Below are 25830 nucleotides of genomic sequence, written 5' to 3' on the forward strand. Positions count from 1 at the left end.
CCTGTGACCTCCTGGTTCCTAGGTCCACACTCAACCGCTGAGCCACGCTGGCCAGGCAGTTAGTTTCCAAAAGATTTAAGGGAAGAGCTTTAAATCTCTTTAATGTCTGACTTAATAGAAAACAGCAGGATTCTCATATCTGCTTCTGCATTCAATTTGTTACGATATGTTGTTTTGATTGAAGTACATGAAGAAACCGTGGGTTCAGACAGATGTGTAATAGGAAAAGAAAAGATTCTTTTTCAGATAATTATAGATAGTCTTTATTCTTTGATACTACACCAAAATTTGAAAAGTGATAGTTTGTTAAAGGTTAGATGTGTAAAATCAAAAACTATATCTGTGAACGTTTGTTACTCTGTTACAGTAAAATGCATTGGACATGCCTGGGTTGTGGCTCAGTCCCCAGTAGGGGATGTGCAGGAGGCAGCCAGTCAGTGATTCTCTCTCATCATTGATGTTTCTCTCTCTCTCTCCCTCTCTTTCCTCTCTGAGATCAATAAAAATATATAAAATGTATTGGGCCCAGCAGATGTGGCTCAGTTGATTGAGCATGGACCCATGCACCAAGAGGTCACAGGTTTGATTCTCAGTCAGGGCACATGCCTGGGTTGCAGATTTGATCCCCAGTAGGGGGATCGGCCGTGCAGGACGCAACCGATTGATGTTTTTATCTCTCCCTTCCTCTCTAAAATCAACAACAACAACAACAGTAATAATAAAACATATTTAAAATGCATTGGCCTGCCTTGCCCTTTAAGTGGATCTTTAGCCATGTACGATTTAAACACCCATGAACACTCTGAAAAGGATCAGTAGGGATCCCTGGAGCTCGCTTTGAGAACTATATTATCGTACCTAACTGGAAAAATACAGCTACTTACCATATAGAAGGGATATAAGCTCTCCATTTTAGTGCTTCTCAAAAGGTGTCAGAATTACCCAAGGCGATAATTCTTGGAAGCCAAAGCCAAGTGAATACAGGAGGCCTAGGAATCTGTTTTTTAATGAGGTGCTAGGTGAATATGCTAAATATTCAGAACTAGGGTTAATTTTTTAAAAACATCTTTATTTTTTAAAATATATTTTTATTGATTTCAGAGAGGAAGAGAGAGATAGAAACATCAGTGATGAGAGAGAATCATTGATTAGCTGCCATCTGCACTTTCCTCATTGGGGATTGAGCTTGCAACCTGGGCATGTACCCTTGACTGGAATTGAACTGGGGACCCTTCAGTCCACAGGCCGATGCTCTAGCCACTGAGCCAAACCGGCCAGGGCTAGGGTTAATTTAAATTAACCATATTTTAAGAAAACCTAATTTCGAAATTTTCTAAATTTTGAAAAATAAAATAAAAATAATTTAGTACTTATCACATTATAAAAGTCCTTATTGCCCAACCAGTGTGGCTCAGTGGTTGAGCGTTGACCTGTGAACCAGGAGGTAATGGTTCTATTCCCGGTCAGGGCTCATGCTGGGTTGTTGGCTCCATCCCCAGTAGGGGGTGTGCAAGAAGCAGCCCATCAATGATTTTCTCTCATCATTGATGTTCCTGTCTCTCTCTTCCTCTCCCTTCCTCTCTGAAATCAATAAAAAAAATTTTTTTTAAAAAAATAAATAAAAATCCTTAACAAAATATACACTCTTAACATTTGTCATACTTGGGATATCTTAATTAACCATGTATTTCAATTAATAACAGTATAAATACCAGTAGTTGGCAACTAAGGCCAGATAGTAAATATGTTAGGCTTGGGAGGGTGGGGGGAGGGGGAGAGTTCAACCAAAGGACCTGTATGCATGCATATAAGCCTATCCAACGGTTAAGTTCAACAGGGGGTTGGGGCATGCGTGGGGAGAGGGGTGGGATGGGAACGGGGGGATGAGGACAAATATGTGACACCTTAATCAATAAAGAAATTAAAAAAAATATATATGTTAGGCTTTGTAGGCATGAGGTCCCTGTTTAAAACTACGAAACTCTGCTACTGTAGCACAAAAGTAGTCATAGACAGCATGCAAAGAATAAGTGGGGCTGTGTTCCCATGAAATTGTATTTATGAACACTAAAATTTGAATTTCATACAATTTTCACATGTCACAAATTATTCTTTTGATTAATCATTTAAAAGTGTAAAAACCATTCTTAGCTTGTGGGCCATACACAGACATGTCACCAACGAGATTTGGGCTATGGGCTAAAGTTTGCCAATCCTTTATTTAGACTATAACTGGATTATTAATTTTCCGGTTATAGTCTAAATCAGCGGTCGCCAACCTTTCGGACCTCACAGACCACCAGTGGTCCGCAGACCACTGGTTGGCGACTGCTGGTCTAAATAAAGGGAGTCAACCTATCAATGTTTTTCAGTGTTTATTATAGTGAAATATACTTAATTTTAAAACTATGGACATTCATTTTCCTAGGCAAATAATACTCCAAGAACTTGTAGTCCCTCAAACTAATGTTTCTGGACATTTATTTATATTATAAACATAAAGGAGACACCTGTTGTATGTAAACTTTTGGAAATACACAATTCAGCTGTCAGTCTACAATATGCAAATTGTCATCCAACTTTAAAGAGTTATAAAAAGATGTGGTGTCCATTTTTATATCTTACTTGGGGTATGTGAGAACAGGTAATTTAGGGTTCAGGCCAACCTCAACTTCTTGACACATCTTTTGCCTATGTTTTTTGTAGCTCTCTGCCTCAGTTTTCAAGTTAGCAAAGTGCTTTAGAAAAACCCTGATATAAAACAATAAGGCTAATTAGTATAAGGTTACAGTAATATATATGCTTTCTAGATAATGCTTTTGGGGCCATTGATTTACCTACTAGCAAACTGTTGTTAGGCTAAACAAAACAGTGGAAAATGGACCCAGAATTTAGGAACAAAGACTTCAATTCCTAATAATCAAGTCCTAGTAAAACATGAGCTTTCTTTGTTTTCTGGGAGTTCACATAACCTGCATTATGGTATAACAGTTCTTATGTTTACTGGAATCTTCCTTAAGTCAGTTTTTTGTGTTTTTTTTTTTAATATATTGATTTCAGAGAGGAAGGGTGAGAGAGTTAGAAACATCAATGATGAGAGAGAATCATTGATTGGCTTCCTTCTGCACGCCCCACACTGGGGATCGAGCCCACAACCTGGGCATGTGTCCTTGACCTGAATCGAACCCGGGATCCTTCAGTCCGCATGCTCTATTCACTGAGCCAAACCAGCTAGGGCAGTTTAAGTCAGTTTTCTAGCAGCACTGAGTATTCTATGGTGAATAAAATGTTTAGTCTGCCAAGGTATAGAGATAGTGTTTGTACTCTGCTTAGCAGCAGCTAAATTATCTTAGACTTTGAAACTTGGTCTCCAAAGTTGTGTTCTTGGAAGAGATTTGTTTGTGTATAATTTCTTTTTAATATCATAAGGTAATGGAGCCCATAGAACTTTGATTGGGTGCCTGTCTAAATTTTTTAGGTTATTTATAGCTGAGCTGAAAGGCATTCAGTACCTGGTAAGCTTGGTAATCAGCTTGCTTTATTCCCGTTGTGATAGATGGTTGAAGAAATTTCTGTGTTTGTAAGTAATACTCGTTGTTAGGGAGCATTCATGGGATTCTGAAAATGGGTCCTTGAAGGCAACAAAGGAGGAATTATCTTGAATTGCTTGATTTACCTTGTGTATCGATATGTTTAAATTTCCACCATGTCTATTTCTATATGAAGCTATTCCCTTATAATTTTAGAAAGTTTTTTTTTGTAGTCAATTTTGAACTTAATTTGTCATTTGGTTCTGTTACTTTGTAATAGAGAATGAACAACTTTGTATGATTTGTAAATATACTGTTTAGTGCTTTGAAATAGTCCAGCAGAACCCTGTCCAGTATGTGTTGGTTGGAGTGTCCCCCATGTATACCAAGAGGCGGTGGTTCGATTGGGGCCAGGGCACATTCCCAGGTTGCACATGCCCCGGTGGGGGGCATGGTTGGGGTGCCTTCAGGGTACAAATGGGAGTCAACCTATCAATGTTTTTCTTTTTCATTATGTTTCTCTTTCTCTCAAAACAACAACAACAACAAAAAAAATAATTAAAATGTTATTTAAAATAGTGTAGCAGATATGGGCCTTTTAAAAAAGCATATAGACATTTTTTTAAGTCATGCAGATTGACATTCTTTTTTATTATTAGATTACATTATAATTTTTAAAATTTATTAAAAGCAGCCTGTGATTATTGTAGAGACTTTGGAAGATACTGAAGTACAAAGAAGAAAATAAAGTAATCTGGAATACCATTACCCATTCATAACCATTATTAACATTTGATATTAGTGTTCTCTTTTTCAATGTTTATTATTTTGTTTGCTCTTTTATAGATTTGAATTTATGGTGCATATGTAATATTATATCCTGCTTTCCCCTCACTTAGTGTATAGCATTTTCTAATGTCATTAAATAGCTTTCAGAAACATTCTTAACTTAAATATAGTCTGTTGTAAGGGAGTATCTTAATTTATATTTATCCCTTCTTAAACATTTAATTTAATTTCTGTTTTATTTTTGTTATAAATATGGCTGTGATGAACATTTTAATATATAAATAGTCTATGTTTCTGGTTTTAGCTTCAGAATAAAGTCCTGAAAGAAGAATGATTTGTTCAAAGGATATGAGGCATTTTAAGACACTTAATATAAATATTGCCAGATTGCTTCCTAGAATTATTGTCCCAATTTGTACTCCCAAAAGTCGTATATTAAGCTGCCCTTTCTGCTGCATCCTTAGTTAGCATTTTTTATACTTGAAAATATAGTTTAACAACTCTGGACTAGGTTTTGTTTTCAAGGGGCAATTAAGAGTTAACTTGACAGATACCTTCTCCCCATTTTTACCATTCTAACCAAAAACTATAGAGCTTTCTCTGTGATTTTTGTGTGTTTTTTTAATTTAATAAATTTTTATTGTTCAGATTATTACAATTGTTCCTCTTTCCCTCCCCCCCCCATATCTCCCCTCCACCCGGTTCCCACCCCATCCTCTGCCCTTACCTCCCCCACACTGTCCTCATCCATAGGTGTATGATTTTTGTCCAGTATCTTCCCACACCCCCCACACCCCTTTCTCCCTGAGAATTGTCAGTCCACTCCGATTCTATGCCCCTGATTTTTTTTTTTTAAACATATCTTTTTTTTTTTAATATATATATTTTATTGATTTTTACAGGGAGGAAGGGAGAGGGATAGAGAGCTTGAAACGTCGATGAGAGAGAAACATCGACCAGCTGCCTCCTGCACATCCCCTACTGGGGATGTGCCCGCAACCAAGGTACATACCCTTAACCGGAATCGAACCTGGGACCCTTCAGTCCGCAAGCCGACGCTCTATCCACTGAGCCAAACCGGTTTCGGCATATGTCCCTGATTTTATTATATTCACCAGTTTATTCTGTTCATTAGATTTTTTATTCACTTGATTTTTAGATTCACTTGTTAATAGATATGTATTTGTTGTTCATAATTTTTATCTTTACCTTTTTCTTCTTCTTCCTCTTCTTAAAGAATACCTTTCAGCATTTCATATAATACTGGTTTGGTGGTGATGAACTCCTTTAGCTTTTTCTGATCTGTGAAGCTCTTTATCTGACCTTCAATTCTAAATGATAGCTTTGCTGGGTAGAGTAATCTTGGTTGTAGGTTCTTGCTATTCATCACTTTGAATATTTCTTACCACTCCCGTCTGGCCTTCATAGTTTCTGTTGAGAAATCAGCTGACAATCGTATGGGTGCTCCCTTGTAGGTAATTAACTGTTTTTCTCTCTCTTTTTTTTTTAAAAATATATTTTTATTGATTTCAGAGAGGAAGGAAGAGGGAGAGAGAGATAGAAACATCAATGATGAGAGAGAGTCATTGATTGGCTGCCTCCTGCATGACCCCACTAGGGGTCGAGCCCACAACCCGGGCATGTGCCCTTGACTGGAATCGAACCTGGGACCCTTCAGTCCGCAGACCGATGCTCTATCCACTGAGCCAAACCAGGTAGGGCTAACTGTTTTTCTCTTGCTGCTTTTAATGTTCTCTCTTTGTCTTTTGCTCTTGGCATTTTAATTATGATGTGTCTTGGTGTGGTCCTCTTTGGATTCCTTTTGTTTGGGATTCTGTGCGCTTCCTGGACTTGTAAGTCTATTTCTTTCACCAGGTGGGGGAAGTTTTCGGTCATTATTTCTTCAAATAGGTTTTCAGTATCTTGCTCTCTCCTTCTGGCACCCCCATAATTCGAATGTTGGTACGCTTGAGGTTGTCCCAGAGGCTCCTTACACTATCTTCATATTTTTGGATTCTTTTTTCTTTTTGCTTTTCCGGTTGAGTGTTTTTTGCTTCTTTGTATTTCAAATCTTTGACTTGATTCTTGCGGTCCTCTAGTCTGCTGTTAGGTCTCTATATAATATTTTTTTATTTCAGTCAGTGTATGTTTAATTTCTAGTTGGTCTTTTTTCATATCCTCGAGGGTCTCATTGAATTTATTGGCCTTTTCTAGGAAATTCTTGAAAAACCTTATAACCGTGGTTTTGAACTCTATATCCAGTAGTTTGCTTTCCTCCATTTCTTTTATTTGTGATCTGTTTCTTTGTCTCTGCATTTTCGCTGCTTCCCTGAGTTGGTAGAGTAGCTTTGTGTGCTAGGTGTCCTATATGGCCCAGTGGCTAAGCCTCCCTAATTACCTGAGGTGGACACTCTTGGTGCACCCTTTTGTGGACTGTGTGCACAGCCTTGTTGTAGTTAAGTCTTGATTGTTGTTGGTATCACTGGGAGGAATTGACCTCCAGGCCAATTGGCTGTGAGGATCAGCTGTGTCTATGCTGGGAGAACTTCTGTGCTGGAGACACCCTTATGAGACAAGACTTGCAAAATTACAAAAGCCTCTGTGCTCAGCTTGGATGGGGTGGAGTCTCATGGTGGAGCAGACAGCCTTGGCTTCCCATCAGCCCTGCCCTATGAGGCCTCTGGGTCTCAGTGTCCCTTGGTAATCGCTGCAAGCACCTCTGAGAGAAAGCCGCCCTTGAGTTTCACCCGCTGCCAGACAGTCCAGATTCCCCCCGAATGAGTCTGGGTTCCCAGAGTCTCGCCCGGAACTGGAGTTCAGCGCAGTCGGGAACTTCCGTCTCCCTCCCGCTTGAGAAAGCCAGCCGCGCACTCAGCCACCAGTCCTTTCCACGCATGCGTCTCTATACCTCAGCCTTTTGCAGCTCCTCTGAGTCTCCGTGTGCTTTTCTCTTTCCTTCTAGTTGTAGAATTTCCACTCAGCCAGCTTTCCTGTGGTTCTGGATGATGTCCATTTTGTCTTTTAGTTGTAGTTTTGAAATTGTTGTGCGAGGCAGCAGTTTAGGTGTTTACCTATGCCGCCATCTTGGTTTCTCGGTGGTTTTTGTATTTTAAGAAAAGCACAGAATTGGTTGAATATAGTCACATAAAATGCCTTAGTTACAAAGTAGTTGTAAGTATATGTTTAAAATGTTTTCTCTGTGAATAGCTTTAAATACATAAATACCTGCATAGCAATTGTTTTGTGGTCCCAACAGCTTTCTGCAAAAACTCAAAAGTATACTTGAGCAAAGTATACTTGAATATCACCGTTAGATTAAATAAATAAATATTTATTGAACATCAACTGTGTTGTAAGAGGAAAGGCTTCCAGGAGTTTTAACCTAGATTTCTGTATTCTATCCCATTCCCCTTTGGTTACAAATAATATAGCCATTTCCTTTTTATTCATAAACAAAGTAGTCCACTTCTAGTCACTAACATCACTATTTCATTTCTTTCATAGAATTATTTGTTATTAATCTAAAATTATTTTGTTTATTGGCTTAATATTTGTTTTTTCCTTTTAGACCATAAGCTCTATGAGGGTAGAAACCTTGTCTGTCTCATTCACTGTTGAATTCTGGGGCCTAGAGCATCTGGCATGCACTGAAGAAAATATTTAGTGAATTAGTGAATTTTAAGCTGAGTAAATTTACTTTTTGGCCTAAAAAGTAAATTGTGGTTATTAGTTTCAAACTTTTTCCTTGTCAGATCTTTTACCAAGACTGTTAACCCCTCTTTTTTGTGCTCTAGTCTATACTCTAGAATTGCTAGCAAAACAATTTGATGAATGACTACAGAGAATAGGTGAAATAGCAAGGGGTCTAATATGTACACTGATCACCTCTGACTAATTGAACTTATAAATTAAGCCATCATTCTTACTACTTACCTGACATCTTTCCTGTCAGATGACAACGATTCTTTGCCTGTCCAAAATTTTTTTTCTTTTTTCTTTTTTTTTTATGCCTGTCCAAATTTTAATGAGGCTCTTGAATCTTCTTTTAGGCCCATCTATGTATGCACTTCCTTGTAAAATCCATTGGTTTCCTTTGTTTGTTTTTTAAGTATATTTTTATTGATTTCAGAGAGGAAGGGAGAAGGAGAGATAGAAACATCAGTGATGAGAATCATTGATTGGCTGCCTCCTGCACGCCCCCTACTGGGGATTGAGCTCACAACCTGGGCATGTGCTCTTGACTGGAATGGAACCTTCAGTCCACAGGCCGAGGCTCTATCCACTGAGCCAAACCGGCTAGGGAGTAAAATCCAGTTTTAGTAAGAACTGCCCCCTCCACCCCGATATCTGATCACCCTCAGATCTGATCAGGTTGTTCATCCTCCACCACCCACCAGGTGATATCTGATCAGTTTGGCCTGTCTTCAGCAAGAATCCTGTTAGGTCAATTTAGCCAGAATCTCCCTTCTCCTCTTAGTAATTTTCTACCCACCGACCCCTTGCCCTGGTGCTTGGCTATGCATTCCCACTTGTCCATGCTATATTTGGAATTGAGCCCAGTTCTTATACTGGGCTCAATTCCAAATTGCAATATTCCTGAATAAAATCTGTTTTACCATGTTACTATCCAGCTCTGGTTTTCTTTGACATAGATGAGTGATTTTTTGTTTTGTTTTTGCAGAGGTCTATTGTCTTTTTATTTTTATATCCACTTTCCCTTGCACTTAGTAGTTCCTTAGTAATGTTTTCTGAATGAATGAGTGATAGCTAGTGTGAACCCCTTCTAGATTTTCATGAATCTTTGATATTTATAGTACATGTGCCCTTCTCATTTTTTGTACCTAGCAACAGCTGCTTTTTGTTATTAGGAACCTAAGAACAGACCCTTGGGTGTGTTTATATATGGCTTTTATTCCTTACTGAAAGTTGGGCCATCTTATTAACATTAGTTGATTACTAAAGAAATAATCACATTATAACCAGGTCCAGAGAACAGATTCCATTTTTTTAATTAATTTTATTGTTTTATTATTATTTTTTAATCCTCACCCAAGGATATTTTTCCATTGATTTTTAGAGAGAATGGAAGAGAGAGGAAAAGACAGAGAAATATTGATGTGAGAGAAACACATCGATTGGTTGCCTCCTGTACAAGTCCCAACCAGGGCTCGACCAGGGGCCCAGGCCAGGGAGAAGCCTGCAACCCACATACATGCCCTTGAATCGAACCTGGGACCCTTCAGTCCTCAGGCTGATGCTGTATCCATTGAGCCAAACCGGCTAGGGCTCCATATTTATTTTATTTTAAAAACTAGAGGCCTCATGCACGTGTAGGGTCCCCTAGGCCTAACCTGCCATCCTGGTGCCGGAGCGGACAGGCACCCAGCTCCCACGCTTTCGCTTTCGATCGCGGGGGAGCTGGGTGCCTGTCCGCTGGTGCACCAGGCCTTTCAGAAGCCTTAAGCTCAGCGTCCTGCCGGCCCAATCAGCCCCCCCGGCCACCCCGAGTCCCGCCCCCCCGCGCCTCCTGGCCAGTCGTGGGCATAGCGAAGGTACGGTCAATTTGCATATTTGTCTATTTTAGGTAGGATATAAAATAAAGGTAGAGAGAGAGATACACATATGCACAATAGAGAGATAATTTTTCATTTGTACATTGACCATTTTAGGTTATATTCCTGGCTGTGACAAAACTATTTAACATAGGTTTTACGAAATTACCCCAGTTATTAAAAATCATTCTATAAATCTTGGAATTTCTTCAGTTCCCTCCCAGCATTCAGGTAACTTTCTATTTTTTGAGCAAATACTAATTTTTATCATTTATGCATTCTGCTGATTCTTGAGTACTTGAGCCTTTTCCTTGGCAGACTTGGCCTCTAGGACAACCATTTTTAAAAAAATATATTTTATTGATTTTTTTACAGAGAGGAAGGGAGAGAGATAGAGAGTTAGAAACATCTATGAGAGAGAAACATCGATCAGCAGTCTCCTGCACACCTCCTACTGGGGATGTGCCCGCAACCAAGGTACCTGCCCTTGCCTGGAATCGAACCTGGGACCCCTCAGTCTGCAGGCCGACACTCCATTCACTGAGCCAAACTGGTTAGGGCTAGGACAGCCTTTTTATGTATCCTTTTTTTCCCTGTTCTAAGATCTCCACTTCCCTTTGGAGATATCTCTAAATATAGGATGTCCCCCCAAAAATGAATGCACACACTTTGAATAATTATAAAGGCTGTGTTTATTAAAATATATTTCATTTTCAAAATTGAGCTGTCAGCTGTTAAAGTGTATATACATTTTTTGGGGGGACACCCTATATATTTCCTTTGCCTATTATTTATTGCTTAGTTCTCTAAAATGCTTGAGTTTCACCCTGAAGATCAAGAAGCATACTATGGATGTGAGTGCCATGGCCAGACACATGACCTACTTGTCAAACAGTACAGTTACAAATGAACTGAGTTAAATTCTAGTGAATGGCAACATCATTATTGATTTCACCTTTTCTCTGTCTGTTTATACTACAGAAATGCTTTTTTGTTTTTGAGAGGGCATCAGTTTGACCTCATAACTAGAGATTTTTTAAAAGTATGAAGTAGAAATAAGCAATGACATTCATTGTATATAGCAATTGATGCAACAGACTGGGAATGGAGGAGAAATTATTTTTGTTTTGTTATTTAAAAATTTTGTTTTTTATTCATTTTATCATTAATTTTTAATCCTCACCTGAAGACATGCTTTTACTGATTTTGGAGAGAAAGGAAGGGAGAGAGAGAGAGAGAGAGAGAGAGAGAAACATCGATGTGAGAATAAAACATCAACCAGATGCCTCCTATTCACGCCCAACTAGGAATGGATCTTACAGCCTAGGCATGTGCCCTGACTAGGAATCAAACCCTTGACCTTTTGGCATACAGGGTGATGTTCCAACCAACTGAGCCACACTAGCCAGGGCAAAAAAGTAAGTCTTTGTTGATTTGAGAGAGAGAGGGAGAGAGAAAAACATTGATACGAGAGAAATTTGAGAGAGAAACATCGATCGGTTGACCATACTGAACCTGCAACCTGGGCATGTGCCCTGACAGGCAATCGAACTGATCTACATGGGCCAGGAAAATTTTTTTTAATGTTAGCTAGAAATTTCTTAAAGTAATGCGACAGATCATTATTGTTGCTAATATTTAATATTTTAAAAAGACAAATCATTTTAAAGTGAAAAGCAAGAATAATGAAAAAGAAAAAGGGCAAGAGATGGAGAGAACGATATAAGAATAATGGTGGGTACTTAAAGAGGGCCTCCTTCCTCCCATTGTGATCTCCCTTTGGTGAAAACGGCAAACAAAAGCCAGCCAATAGGGAAGGAAGCCGGAAATCCTAGTTAGTGACCGTCAGATTAGAATATTTAAGTCCTAAAAATGCATGCTTCTTTACATTTTAATGCTTTCCCTCCCCCCAACTTGGTTTTGCTCCCCTTTAAATTGCTTTAAAAAGTTATGATTTTTCATCTCTATTTCCTAGTAAAGAGTCAATTAAATAAAATTTGGAAGGCATATACAGTATTATAATGTGATTGTGCAAAACCAGGTAAATTTTTGAATTTTGTGATTTTGGGGGAAACCATTCTAGAATTTATTTCATTACTTCCTATGCCAATACTGCCCCACTCCTCAGGCAGGACCCTTTTCCTCCTCTAGGTAGAAAACTGAAAAAAAAAACTTAGCCTCAAATAACAAAACTAAGATAAAAAATAAGGAATCTTGTCTGGTCCTTATATCTCCTCTATTCCTTGTAGTTTATTACTTCCTGGCTGAAAATATGTTAGAGAACCTTGTTGAAATAAAATCTCATTTTGTGATTATATTCAGAAAGCAGGTTCTGGGATTAGGAAGTGAAATTATCTCCAGCACAGCAGTTGTAGGATTTTTTCCGGAGATAAATGGCTTTTCAGAAATACTCTGAAATTTCAGTCATAATGACCTTGGTCTTTGCATTTATTTACTTTTATTTATTTGTATTTATTTTTTGTACTATGTTGTAGTTCCAGAAAGTGCTAAAAAATCATCATGTATTTAAAACAAACAAATAAACCAGAAAAATCCCCTTGTCCTGAGGCTGTGTGAAGAAAAATAAAGCTCTCATTTTCCCAGTACCCAATCATCAGCTTGAGCTGGCCTCTCAGGAACACAATTTATTGAAGCAATTTATCCTGGCTAAATGCGATATAAATCTGTGTACACCTATGTACATGCAAGCTCTCTTCCATTACAGCAATAATGCCGCAGCACCAGTTTCTTCATAGTTAGACCCTGTTCCTGTCACACTGAAAGGTGACTAAGAAGCCCTTTCTATTTTACGGACACCCCACAATTTTAAACACCGATTGGTTGTGGAATTACTGATCAGACTACCAGAAATACTGCTTTCCAACCCCAGAGTGAGTCTTAAGAGAGTTGAAGAAGCGTTGTTACCTAGCTACCCTCTGAGTTTTAAGCATGGTATTCTGATTACCGGATCTAGTCTAGGACTTTCATATTTTATTTTAACGCAGGCCTGACTGAGGTTAACCTGACATTTTGGTTTGTCTCCAAGATAAAAATGTGAAATTTGGTTATAATTCTGAAGGCATATTCAAATTTTAGTTCTTTCTCTTTCACCTTCTCTTGTTCATATTTCTTCATATACCTTTCTCTCTTATAGAAGGATGTTTGAAAATGTCCTTTAAGAGTTTATCGTATAAAGACTGTTTTTATGCCCCTTCCTTTTCCCCCCCACCTTTTCAAAGTACTGTTTTATTTATTTTTTTATATTTCTAATTTTTGTTCACCTCCACCTCTATTCTTATTCCTAGGAGAGATATGAAAAATTTCCCCAACACATTCATATGGAATTATTGTTCTTTGACAAAGAATTTCTATCAGCATTGCAAGAGTTAGCTTCAATAATTAAAAAACAACAACAATATAAACCCTGTTATATTCTTCAGAGAAATAGAGAGGATGGATGGTGATGCCTTTTAGTGCCATTTCTTTATCCCCTGCAGCAGCACACATCTGTTGGCTGCAACCGATCAGCCCAAGAACTCTGGCCGAGAGCAGCACAAACAGCCGGAACATATTCACCCAGTAAACCCCCAAAGAGTCGACATTTGTTTTATTGCTGCTTTTAAAAACCTAGCCATAAATAGAATCAGAGGGGGAAGGGCACCGATATTTCTCCATTTGCCACAGACTATTGGTGGGGGGAGAAGGAGGCTCCCCGTGGGGAGAGAAGGTTTTTATTTTTATTTTTTATTAATGAAAATTATTTCCCGTGTAGCCCAATAGGATGGGTGCTTTGTTTTCTTTGGCAATAATCTGGGATAAACGGCCCTTGCCAACCGTCTCCTAGTTTATACACCAGGGAGCCAGATTATAGCCCTGTAAAATGGAGCACCCCTCCTATAATCCCTTAATTAATTAAATGACAAATTTTGGTCTTCTCTAGTTCAGAAATATGGCTTCCGCATCGAGCGTTCAGTGGATTTATTGACATAGGGAACTGCACTGGTTGTAATTCAGCAGACTGGAGAAGTGTGTTATATACTGTAGCAGAAAGAGGGAAAATGTAGCAAAAGGTTTGAAATTCCTCGACTATTTAGGTCTAAATTTTTCTAATTAAAAGTTTCAATTGAGGCACGGTAGATCATATGCCACCTGTCTAATGTGTCTCCCCAAAGTAGCCTGTGTTTACGGCTTTGATAGATGGCATTCTTGGAACACCTGTTTCTAGGGTTGATATTTTTGAAGCACTTTTTTTAAAACTCCAGCATATTTAACATAACTTTTCCCCCTACCTCCTCCTCCTCAGCTCCGCTCTGCTATATGAAATATGGGAGACGACAGACCGTTTGTGTGCAATGCCCCGGGCTGTGGACAGGTACGTTTACAATATACTTTATTGTGAATGTCTCGTTGTGAATCAAAGTGGCTGTTTTATCACTAAGGCAAAGAGTTTAAAGCCGGTATTTTACGTGATCACTGGAGGTAATCAGATCAGAGGATTTGCAGTGTGTAAATCCAAGTTATGGGGAAGTGTAGGCACTCTACCGTAATGAAATCTGCCTTTCTCTCTTTCATATTGTTATTCTACTGGTGTTTGTTTCCCAACACAGTGTTGAGGAATACACGTTGCTCTCTCTCCTTTCTAAACCTATCCATCTAAATACAAAGCCAAGTTTTGAAATATCTTCTCCTCAACGTTCATGGATATAAAAGTCAGTTTAATATATTTGGATAGGCTGCTGAGAACGCACCCATTGTTAACCCCAATTTGCCAGAGTCTATTTGGATTTTTTAAATATGAAAAAAAAAGTTTCTTTTGACTGTTGATTCAGAAAATCACTGTTAGCTGCTATGGCATATATCTAAGAAAGACAAATCCAACATAGAACCTGAGATCCCATAGCAATATATAAGCTGCAAGACTTCTCAGCCATTTTCCCTGCTGCCATGTTATTGTTTGTGGATGTGTGTATCATGTGTCAGATATTTTTCATCATATACTTTTTTAATAAAGTAATTTTTTGAAACTGCCCTTTTTTCCCCATTTTGTACTTTCTTGACTCTTCTTCCTATACCCTCCCCTATTTCTGTGTTCCACAAAGGATGAATAAAGGAATACAAAGAAAGTTTTCTCTGTCTTCATGAATTGATTTTATGGATCCTGAAGGGTTGAATTCAGTTAGAAATATGTCATGTGACTGTCCAGTGACACTTACTGGTGGTATGTGAGATTGCAGACTAGTTCTATTAAACATTGTAAATACTTAGACAAAAAGAAGAGAGAGTTAAGTTCCAGAGATTCCTAAGAATTGGAATTTGAGAGGTGGATGAGATGGGAATGGTGACAAGGAATAGGCAGAGGATGATTTCAAATTCCAGTAAATGCTGAAATTTTCAGAAAAGACTGAAAAAGCATTGTATTTTGAAGTATTCAGCATTGTAGGGTGTATTTCCTTCCTTGTCAAAGTTTTCGGCTTTATTGTTGACTGCATGTTTTCTCCATGTGGTTTATACTTTTTTTAACAATAGAAACCACTTGGGGATATAGAGTAAATTTGTTTCACTTTTCAGACATCTGTATTGGAGTACATATCTGAACCTGATTCCTCCAAAATTTTGTGTGAATTTATTGCTAAAAGTATTTAACGTGACTCCCATAATTGATACCTGGTACCTTTTTCACTTCTTTACTTTAAAAACCTGCATTTTTGGTGAAAATATATATTTTTCTCATACTTACATTTACTTTTCTTCACTTATTATTTAAGCCACTCTATGCCAATAATCTCTCTTATATGTTTTGTACCTAAAACCATCCAGACAAGGACTTAAAGAAATAAAAGTGGATGATAAAAATAAAGGAACACACGGGAAAAGCATCTCTTAAGCTCTCTGAGGATAAAAGATCTGAATAATGTTTCTTCAAGCTGTCTCATCAAAAAAGAGTAGTTTTCACTGAAATTTGAGAGCCGGGAGAAGGTTTTTTGTTTGTTTTTTTGTGGGGTTGTGTTGTTTTTTTCATTTTGGACTAGAGGTAGGAAATCAGTAGGTACTTTTCAGTTTGGTTTCTTAACATCGTTGAGTTGTTTACCGTAAGCCTTTTTCTTCCCCTACTACTTCTTCCCGTTTCTGAATTGTTCGTTGGTATTTTGGTTGTTAGGATTAATGATAAACTCTGGTGTAGGTCTTGAAGACTTTTCCCCCTCAGCAGTGCAGGACTTCGGGAGACTGCTGCCTTCTTTTGGAAGTTACTTACTTGTTTCATAGAAAAAAGATAGAAAGCTACAACTTAAGGCTTTGAAGGTAGCCAGATTTTTTTACCTTCTTGCATGCTAAAACTTTATGGTCAGGTGAAATTGTAGTTCTTTAGTTATATTTTAGTCTTCTTCCAAGTTTTTCCCAATATCTGGTAACAAATAACTATCGAGTGGGATCCCTGCAAGATTTACTGCTATATGAAATAGTGAAAATCTAGCAGAGAAGATAAATTTGGTACAGTGAACTACCCTTGGCCTGTCATCCTTGAAAATGGTTTCATTCTGGAGACACCTGGAGGCCTTTAAGCTATTTATAGACCCTTGTCATTGATTCAAATTCTTTATTCCAGAAATATTAAAATACTAAAGAGGCTAAGTTCCAGAAAGGATAATAAGGACCGTGATAATTTTTGTTAGGCATGGTTTAGAACTTAATGCTCTAGAAGTCTCAAAAACCAGTGGCTTCTACCAGTTAGAGGAAGAAAGAATGAAAACAAATTATAATTCAAGAGACTGATCCTTAAAAACCAACCAACCAACCAACAAACACTATAGGATTTTTGCATTATGTTAATATTTGTTGCCTGCCCAGGCTTTACCCCAGGTACCCCCAAACTCAAAACACATCTTACACTTTAATATTAAGTTAGGAAGGTGAAAGGAAAATTCACCTAAAATAGACTAGTGGATTATGCTCTTCACCATATAATCAAAACCACCAGGCTTTCAATGGATACATAAACATGTTTTGGTTGCTAGGTCTTTAATGGCTGTTATTTTTGGATTCTGTTCATGATCCACTTCCCAACAGTAAGTCTGATGTGACACAGCTGAGTTCTAAATATGCTGCCTGTACTTTTTTTTAGAGATGGCTGCTAAAGGCTGTGTTCTCTGCATTCTTATCTGAAAAGACAGGTGATACGGCTTTTCTCTGTTGAGACTCTCTTTCTCTTGAGCCTCATCACCTTCATGAAGAGGAATTCAGGGAAAGCAATATTCCTACTGGTACCTCTCTGTGGACTGCGGCAGCCGTGGTAGTTAACAGAGCTGCCTCCAGAGAATGGGTTAGTGTTGTTAAGGCAATCGTGCCCCAGATTCCCTGTGACAAAGGGCTGGCTAAATTTGAGTTGTATGGGTTTTTGATGTGATGGTTAAAAGATAGCATATACAGGGTGGGGCAAAAGTAGATTTATAGTTGTTTGTATGGAAAATAATACAATAATAAATCAATTATAATACAAGAATAACCTCTGTGTTTTGCATATCACAACTGTAAACCTACTTTTGCCAGCTGTTTATTTTAAAAACATTGTGACTATAAAATGTCTTTGCCTGTGTGTGAGTGTTAAATAATAGAAATATAGTTTGTGGCTGAATCCAGCAAATCTTGAGATTTTTTTAATGCTTTAGGGGGCACTTTTATTTGAAGGTGGATTATAAAGTAGGAAAAATTACTATGTATTGGTCAGTAGTCTTGAATTTGAGATATTATTTCATGAGGATGCAGTTAGATAACATACCATTTGGATGCTTTTTGTCCAATTCTTATTTTCAGTAGTCAACCAATTTCATATTTCTATACCTCCTCTCAAGAATAGATAGATACTGTATTATAGTACAAATTATTCATATTCAAGTAGTCTTTCTGGTTATCATAATCAAGTCACTGAGCAGAAGCTGGTCATATAAGCTTATTACTTAAAATGTCTATTTCCTTAAAAACAGGAACACATTTCCTATGGAGAGATACTACTTAATGGATAGTATCATCCTATTATTAGTCATTGAGAAAGGTTTCTGTAATAACTACTCTGTATCAATGCTGTCCTTTTAAAGAAGGATTGTTTCTCTGTCCAGTGTGACCTTAGGGGCTGTTACTCTTTTTCCCCCCTCTGAGGATATCTACCACTAGAGCTTTTCTTCTCCCAGGGGACATTTAGGTACAAGTTGGGGTTCTGTTCATTCCTTTCTGAGACATGAAATATAACTTGCTCATGGGACTCCTGTTTTCCCTTTCTAAGGCCAAGAATAGCAGTAGAGCCCTAGTTGTGGTGGGATTGAGGGCAGTTTCTTGTACCTCCTTATCTTGTCATATAGTAGGAATAATGTTTATGATGCTGTAGTCCTGGCTTCACTTGGCATTTAACCAACCTCCAATGCTGTTTATTGCTTCGTATCCTCTGCCTCCATGAACATTATCCCTTAAATCTCTATTGCCTTGTAATATATGAGGCAACAAATAGCTTCTATGATTGGTTAAATGCTGGCATGCTACAAAGGTATATGTTTTATTGCCTATATAACACAAATCTATAGAGATTATTCCTGTTATCCCAGCCTTCCCATTAAATGGGCCATACTGATACTATGGGACTCTGGATTTTTAATTCTATCCCTTTGGCAAGTTTTCCTGTTAACTGGCATTAGCACAAAAGAAAGGCAAGGAAGAATGGTTTGGTGTTGATTACTGATTTTTTTATATTAAGGGAGCTTCGTGAATTGGAGAATAACAAGGGAAGAAATGGCTCTGATAGGTAAATGCCATTAATGGTGGTATATGCTATCTTTACATGCTTCGACAGGTGAGGGCAGTTTCAGGCAAACAAATAAGCCTTTCTTCCTCACCCTCTGCCAAGAGATTAAAAAAAATTCAAATTTTTATTTAATAATTCATATTTCATTCAATAATTCATCCAGTTCCCATCTGGTAACAGTGCCTGCATGCTGTCAGGCAGCTGAAAATACACTGCATTATACACAATTAGGCCAAATGCTAACCTTGTTTTTTGTAATAATATGTTGATTTTGCAATAGCTTTCAGTTCACTCTGAATATGCTGCAGTTTTATGTAACCTTGTGATGGAAGTAGACCACTGTTATGCATTGTGTAGATAAAATTGGGACTGGGGTAAAAAAAAAAAATGTAGAGGTTTTACGAACTAGGAATTAAATCCAAGTTTTTAAACGTCAGATCTGGCCCTCTTGACACTTATTTTTAGAAACATCTAGGTGATTATTTTAGTTTTCCATGTTATATTTTTTATTATATTACTAAAAGCATAGTAGATTAAAAGCATTCTTGTTCCAGTCTGCCTCAAAAAAAAGCTGTATAAATCTAATTGGAGCTATACCCAAGAAATTAAGGTAAACTTTTTTCATTTATTCAGTTATTTTTCTTGGCTATGACTTAATATTTGGAATGAGAGCCCAGAAACTGTTCTCAGAGCATTGCTGTTAGGAAAAAAAAAAAAAATCCTGTATGTTTATATCTCAGTTCTTCCTAAATTAGGAAAGGGACGCTTTCCGGCTCCCTTTTTTTACAAACTGCCGAGTTTATAAAGTGCCTTCTGGATCTGAGATCCTGTCCTTTATTAATTCTCTTTTGCCACCCCTGAAAAAACACATATGGGTAGGTTGTTCACTTACAAGATATTGACATCATTGTATAGAATTCTTCATTCTTTTATCAAACACTCTTCCAGCTAATGTGGCAGATAGAACGGCCAGTGTGCTCCCACTCTCTGGTTAGTGTGTTTCTTTAATGCAGATTGACTTGCTCAGCAGTTGCATTTTGTCTGAAGCCCTTGCTAGGGCCTGCTCTGTATGTGGATTCATAACACATCTGTGTGTACATCTACAGTGCTGTATAAATAATAATAAGTAATCACCAGATGGCCTATAACTGCTCCTCTGGACCCACTGGGTCTCTTGAAGCTGTTAGGAAAGTCTTCTGGCGTTTTGCTGGGGAAAACATGTCATAGATTTATTTCAAAAAAAAAAATTCAACTCACAACTGGTGTTTAGGACCAGATATTGCTGTCTGTGTTGTAAATATTTAACAGGCTTTGTACAGTGACAAGTAAAAGCGCCATTACTAACCACACACAGTGGCTGTGGAGCTCTTCTTCCCTCCCGGCCATTTAGAAAGGAAACGAAATGCCGATAAATTGTGCATTATGAATTAAGGTGCAAGAGATGCTCTTTGGAAGCTCTTTCATAGGAGAAGAAAGAGAGCTGACACACTCTGCTCAAAGGATGTAACTGGGCAAATTTAAGCTTTTTAACCATATGCCAGTGATTTAAAACATGACACCCCTTTGAAATTAGACTTTATAATATAAGAAAAGCCCCTTGAGCTGGAGTTTGGTCAGAGCCTGGTTTTTATCTTAATTGAGTCTTTATAACCAAATCATAAAACCATTTGAAAGGGTTACAGTTGTGTTAGTAAATACTTAGCTACAGTTTTAGATTTGGTTATATCTAAAAATTTCACATATATTGTTTGCCAATATTGTTTATAAAGCAAAACATCTTTAGTTTGTCCTCTTTTTATTCCTTTTTTTGTTAAAAGGGTTGTATATTTTGGGGGTTTTTTTTGGGGGGGAATTTTTTATTCTGGTTTTCGGCTTATATTTTCCTGTGTTATATTTTGCTGTTACTAACCCTTTTGCTCCAGTACCTATCCCAGATACTTGGTCACTATAGTAATGCATGTTTATAAAAATCAAAATAGAGGTGATTACCTCTAAATTTTAGTGTTTTTAAATTTTTATCATGACAAATATGTTTTAAACAGAAATTGGATATCTTAGGTTTCTAGCCTAGTTTCCTTTTGTTTTTTTGAGGGCTGAATCTATTTAACCACAGAGGAACTGTCCTATAAATCATAGCACACGGCTGTTATTTTTGAGTTAGTATGTGTACAAAGCTTTTCTCTTTCAAAAGCTCATCTTGAAGAAATGGCATACAAATTGTGAGGGAGAAATGCTGTTGTTAATAGATTGTTGTATTTTCTCTAACAAAATTATCAAGTTAAGTATAGGATTTCATGAAAGAAAGAATTACAGGAAAAGATGCAAGTGTTGGGGTTTATCTCTTTGTAATAGTGCTTTCGTGTTTTTACTTTGAAATTTCTTTGTGCAGTGAACTATGTAAGCTTCCTAAGATTATGCTTTGGTAAGAATCTGGACTGTCTGCAATTGCGGTGTGAAAGTACATAGAGAATGAGGACGACTTTGTGAAATTAGCCCATTCCCAGCCTGGCACAATACGTGTCCTGTGTTGCTTTGCTGGCAGATTGAAGAGCTGAACCAACTTCTGCTCTAAAGACTAAAGTTGCCAGCTATCATTCCAGCTTTTAAATCTTGTAGTTCACATAGATGATGTCAGATTTTTGAGCAAACATAGTTCTGTCTTTCGATCCCAGGTGGAATTTGCAATTCCCTAGGTTGGAAGGAAAGAGTCCTCCCTTTTTGCCTTTGAAAAACTGGAGTAGCTCTGCAGGGAAAGTCTGCAGGATAAATCCTTTGAGTCATTGTAGAACGCTTGAGTGCTCTGTTTGGCATTCAGCAGATTGGCTGTTGGAATCAGAGCTCTGCTTATCAAAGACATGTCTCTGGAAGAACCATTTATGTTATTCCAGAGAGAATCACCCTGTGGCAAAAGGAACGCCCCTTTTTCTTCCCAAGGGTCAAATCTTCTTTTGATACTGGGCAATTATCCCTTGATTTTCCTGAAAAAAAAAAAAAAACCCACAAAAAACAACTTAAATCTACCATAAAGATTGACACCAGTGCAGGTTGCAGACTTGGCTACAATGACAAACTGATTTCTTGGCCACAGGGAGGGGCATCAGGGTGACACTCATAAGTGTACTTGAGGCTTAGTGGGGATTTTTCTGCTGAGTATCTCAGTGCCTCTTCTAAGTTTGGTTTCTCTTTCTCTAAGGAAGATAACATTTGCTTTAGTTTTTGCACACCAGTCACTATAAAAATGCTGTGAGAATTGTCCTTTTCTTTTTCCCTCACTTCCTCAAGCCTCTTTCCTTGTCTTTAGTTACTGTCTTCTCCAGTTTGTGATCAAGCGCTATAATCTAATTTTTTACTTTTTGCCTTCCTCTTGCACAGCTTGCCTTGGCTTGTATTAGCTATTGTATCTGGTAAAGATTATTAACCAGCATTTCCTCTAACTTAAAAAAAATAATAGATTCTTTTTTAGATTAGTTTTATATTTAAAAGAAAAAAAAAAGCGTGGAAAGTAAATACAGAGTTCCCACATACCCGCATCACTGCACTCCACCTACCACCAAATTGTTTTACTGTGGTATGTTTGTTACAACTGATGAGCCAGTATTGATACATTATTATTAACTAAAGTTTACATTAGGGTTCACTGTTGGTGTTGTACATTCTGTGGGTTTGGACAAATGTATAATAACATGTATCCATTATTACAGTATGGTACAGAATGGTTTAAGAATTCTTATCTTTTTTCTCCCTCTTCCCATCCCCTAGTAACTCTTGATCTTTTTGCTATCTCTATAGTTAGAGTCATGCAGTCCTCTAATTTTTTAAAGTTGTAAGCAGATAATCATGTGATTGAGAATACTGGAGAAAGAGGGAGAAAAAATTAGACATGTGAGGTCACAGCTCCACAGTCCTTCTAAAAGTCCAAGAATCTATCCAGAGATTTAGATGGCCACCCTTTCTTATCTCTTTGATGTTAAAAGATTTGGCTTTCCTAGTGACAGTCCTACTGGTTCTAGGTATTCAAAGGACAGAATAAACACTTAATTGGCTATATTTGGGGTGTCAATGTATTAGGGCTGGGCAAAGCAAGAGGAATTAGAGCCCTTTTCATTTGTTAAGGACAGTAAAGTCTCTCCTCTCCCCTCCCATAGGCAGCCTTATATGTGATTGAAAAAAATCAGTGCAATTTGAAAGTAAACAGGAAAGATTCCATATCCAGAAATAAACCCTCATACTTTTTTTTTTTTTTTGCTTACATTTATTATATACTAGTATCCCGATGCACGGATTTGTGCACATTAAAAGGAAATTAATTAGAAGGTGGCTGGCGGGCCGGACACGCCCTAGAGCCAACCTCCTGGGTCCCCTCCCCAGTGGACCGCACCTGGGGCGGTGCCGTGGCTCGAAGGGCAACTACGGAGTGAGCGGTGTCCCTCTGGCAGGTGGGGGTCCCTTGGCCTGGTCTGTGGGGATCGGCCGCTACTGGTCAGAGCGTCTGCCCCCTGGTGGTCATTGTGCATCATAGCTACCAGTCGGACGGTTGCTTAGCCTTCTATAATAATAAAAGGGTAATATGCTAATTAGACCTTACGTATTCCAGATGTCCTTCCTGATGAAGCTGGGGCCAGCAGCAGGGGGAAGGAAGGCCTACTCTTGCACAAATTTTTGTGCATCGGGCCTCTAGTTTATATATAAACTAGTAGCCCTGCGCACGAATCTGTGCACCAGTAGCTCTCTGTGGGGCCTGGCTGCTCCGTGCCCGCTGCCCAGAGGTTCTCCGTGGCCCAGAGGCCCATCCGCGCCCCGGCCTGCCCAAAGGCCCTCCGCGGCCGGGGTGGAACGCTTGCCTCATCACTGCAGCAACAAAGCAAGCATTTTGCCAGGCTGCTCACGCTGCTTGCTCTCAGTGGCCCCCCCCACCCCGGGACTGGGGGACTCTGGCGGGGCTGAGAGGACTGGGTGCTGCCATCTTGTGGATATGGGGGCCGCATATTTGTGATGGAGTGATGGTTAATTTACATATTACCCTTTTATTACATTGGACTAGGGGCCCACTGCACAAAATTTGTGCACGGCGGGGGGGTTCCCTCAGCCCAGCCTGCACCCTCTCCAATCAGACATCCCTCTTGCAATCTGGGGCTGCTGGCTTCTAACCGCTCACCTGCCTGCCTGCCTGATTGCCCCTAACTGCCCTCCCCTGCCAGCCTGATCTTGCCCCCAACTGCCCTCCCCTGCTGGCCTGATCTTGCCCCCAAGTGCCCTCCCCTGCTGGCCTGATCTCACCCCCAACTTCCCTCCCCTGCTGGCCTGATCTTGCCCCCAATGGCCCTCCCCTGCTGGCCTTATGTCGCCCCTAACTGCCCTCCCCTGCCAGCCTGATTGTCCCTACTGCCTCTGCCTGCCTCATCGCCCCTAGCTGCCCTCCCCTGCTGGCCTGATCTCACCCCTAACTGCCCTCCCCTGCCGGCCTGGTTGCCCCCAACTGCCCTCCCCTGCTGGCCTGATTGCCCCTAACCCCCTGCTGGCCTGATCTCGCCCCTAACTGCTCTCCCCTGCAGGCCTGATCGCCCCTAAATGCCTCTGCCTCAGCCCCCATCACCATGGCTTTGTCTGAAAGGAAGTCGGACGTCCGGAAGAGGTCCGGACAACCCAGTCTAATTAGCATATTACCCTTTTAGTAGTGTAGATAGATTATATAGGATAGGATTGCTTAAATGGGGGGGAGGGGGGAGCCTTTTTTAGCAGGAGGAGATGCTCTTGGCAGACAAAAACACATAATCTCTATATCTGGACTGATAGCCAGCCATATGCACTATACTACCAAACTGGTCATGAAAAAATTGAACATCTTTCTTACACCTTATACCAAACAGCTGTTGCCCTTAAAACCCCTCCTCAGCCCCCACCTTAGGTTCTGCCTTCGCAATTCACCCAGATTAGGTTCTGATTGGTTGGTTTCTATGCCAGTCAGCATCAAAAGCTCCGCCTCCTAGGCAGCCATTGGCTCCTCACACTTCACCCAGATTAGGTTCTGATTGGTCGGTTTCTATGCCAGTCTGTGTCAAAAGCTCCACCTCCTAGGCAGCCATTGGCAACTTGCACTTCACCCAAATTTGGTTCTGATTGTTCGGTTTCTATGCCAGTTAGCATCAAAAGCTCAGCCTCCTAGGCAGCCATTGGCTCCTGGCACTTCACCCAGATTTGGTTCTGATTGGTCGGTTTCTATGTCAGTCAGTGTCTCCGGGCCTATCTCTGGGCCTGATCAAAGAGGCGGGGCTGATCAGCAGCCCCCCGGAGGAGGCCGGGAGAGAAACAGAGGCGAGGCTGCTGTTGAAGCTGGGAGAGAAAGAGAGAGGCAAGGGCTGATCAACAGCTGTCACAGAGGCTGGGGATCAGACCCTGCCTCTCTCTTTGCAGGCCTCTCTCTGGGCCTGATCTGCAGCCCCCTTGGCAGTCAGTGCTGGGTCGCTGCGGGGCACCGGCTGCAGTCAGTGCTGGGTCGCCACAGCAACCCAGCACTGACTTCTGGTGTTAGGTTGAGCCTTGGTCGTTAGGGACCCTGGCTCTGTATATATATAGATTTTTATTTTTTTATAAATCTTTGTTGTTGAATAAACCCTTGTACTTATACACTAAATAAAAATTCATGTAAATTAATGTTATTTAGCCCTCGCTAGTATGGCTCAGTTGGCTGGGCATTGTCCTGTGCACCAGAAGGTTACTGGTTCGATTTCTGGTCACGGCACATTCCCAGGTTGTGGGATTGATTCCCAGTGGGGGCTGTGCAGGAGGCAGCTGATCAATGTTTCTCTCTCTCCCCCTTTTTCTTCCTCTTTCTCTAAAATCAATTTAAAAAAATTTTTTTAAGTATGGGAGCTATAATTCACTCTTTAGTACAAATTAGTTTAACCACAGATGTAATATTGGCTACATAAAGTTTTTATTTGGGGTTAGGAGATAATAGATGAGAACTGATTTAGGTGGAATGGCCCCAAAGCAAAAGAGACATGGCAACTTATGAGAATGTTTTGGGCTATCTCAACTTCCTTCTACTATAAGCTTGGTGAGAAGTATAAATCTTAAGAGCTTAAGAGCCCCAGTATACACTAGAAGCAATTTAATTCTCTTTGGACAGAAAGAGAGACATTTTCTCCTTTTCTTGCTCTGGAAAATTTAG

The 25830-nt window shown here is 39.4% G+C and overlaps 1 protein-coding gene across 5 annotated transcripts in view; it reads left to right on the top strand.

Annotated features, from left to right (window-relative positions):
- LOC103285352 (cyclic AMP-dependent transcription factor ATF-7) overlaps nt 1–25830 on the top strand; it is a 106975-nt gene that overhangs the window by 9289 nt on the left and 71856 nt on the right. For 4 of the 5 annotated variants that reach the window (XM_054719000.1, XM_028144478.2, XM_008140772.3 and 1 more), the window contains exon 2: nt 14175–14243. In XM_054719000.1, coding sequence (XP_054574975.1) covers nt 14196–14243 — 48 coding nt within the window. In that variant the 5' untranslated portion in view covers nt 14175–14195. Of the gene's footprint in view, nt 1–6014; nt 6035–14174; nt 14244–25830 lie in introns of those variants that run through there. The other variant, XM_054718999.1, reaches the window with a different exon arrangement.

The sequence above is a fragment of the Eptesicus fuscus genome, chromosome 7 (assembly GCF_027574615.1).
Source record: "Eptesicus fuscus isolate TK198812 chromosome 7, DD_ASM_mEF_20220401, whole genome shotgun sequence".
Lineage (NCBI taxonomy): Eukaryota > Metazoa > Chordata > Mammalia > Chiroptera > Vespertilionidae > Eptesicus > Eptesicus fuscus.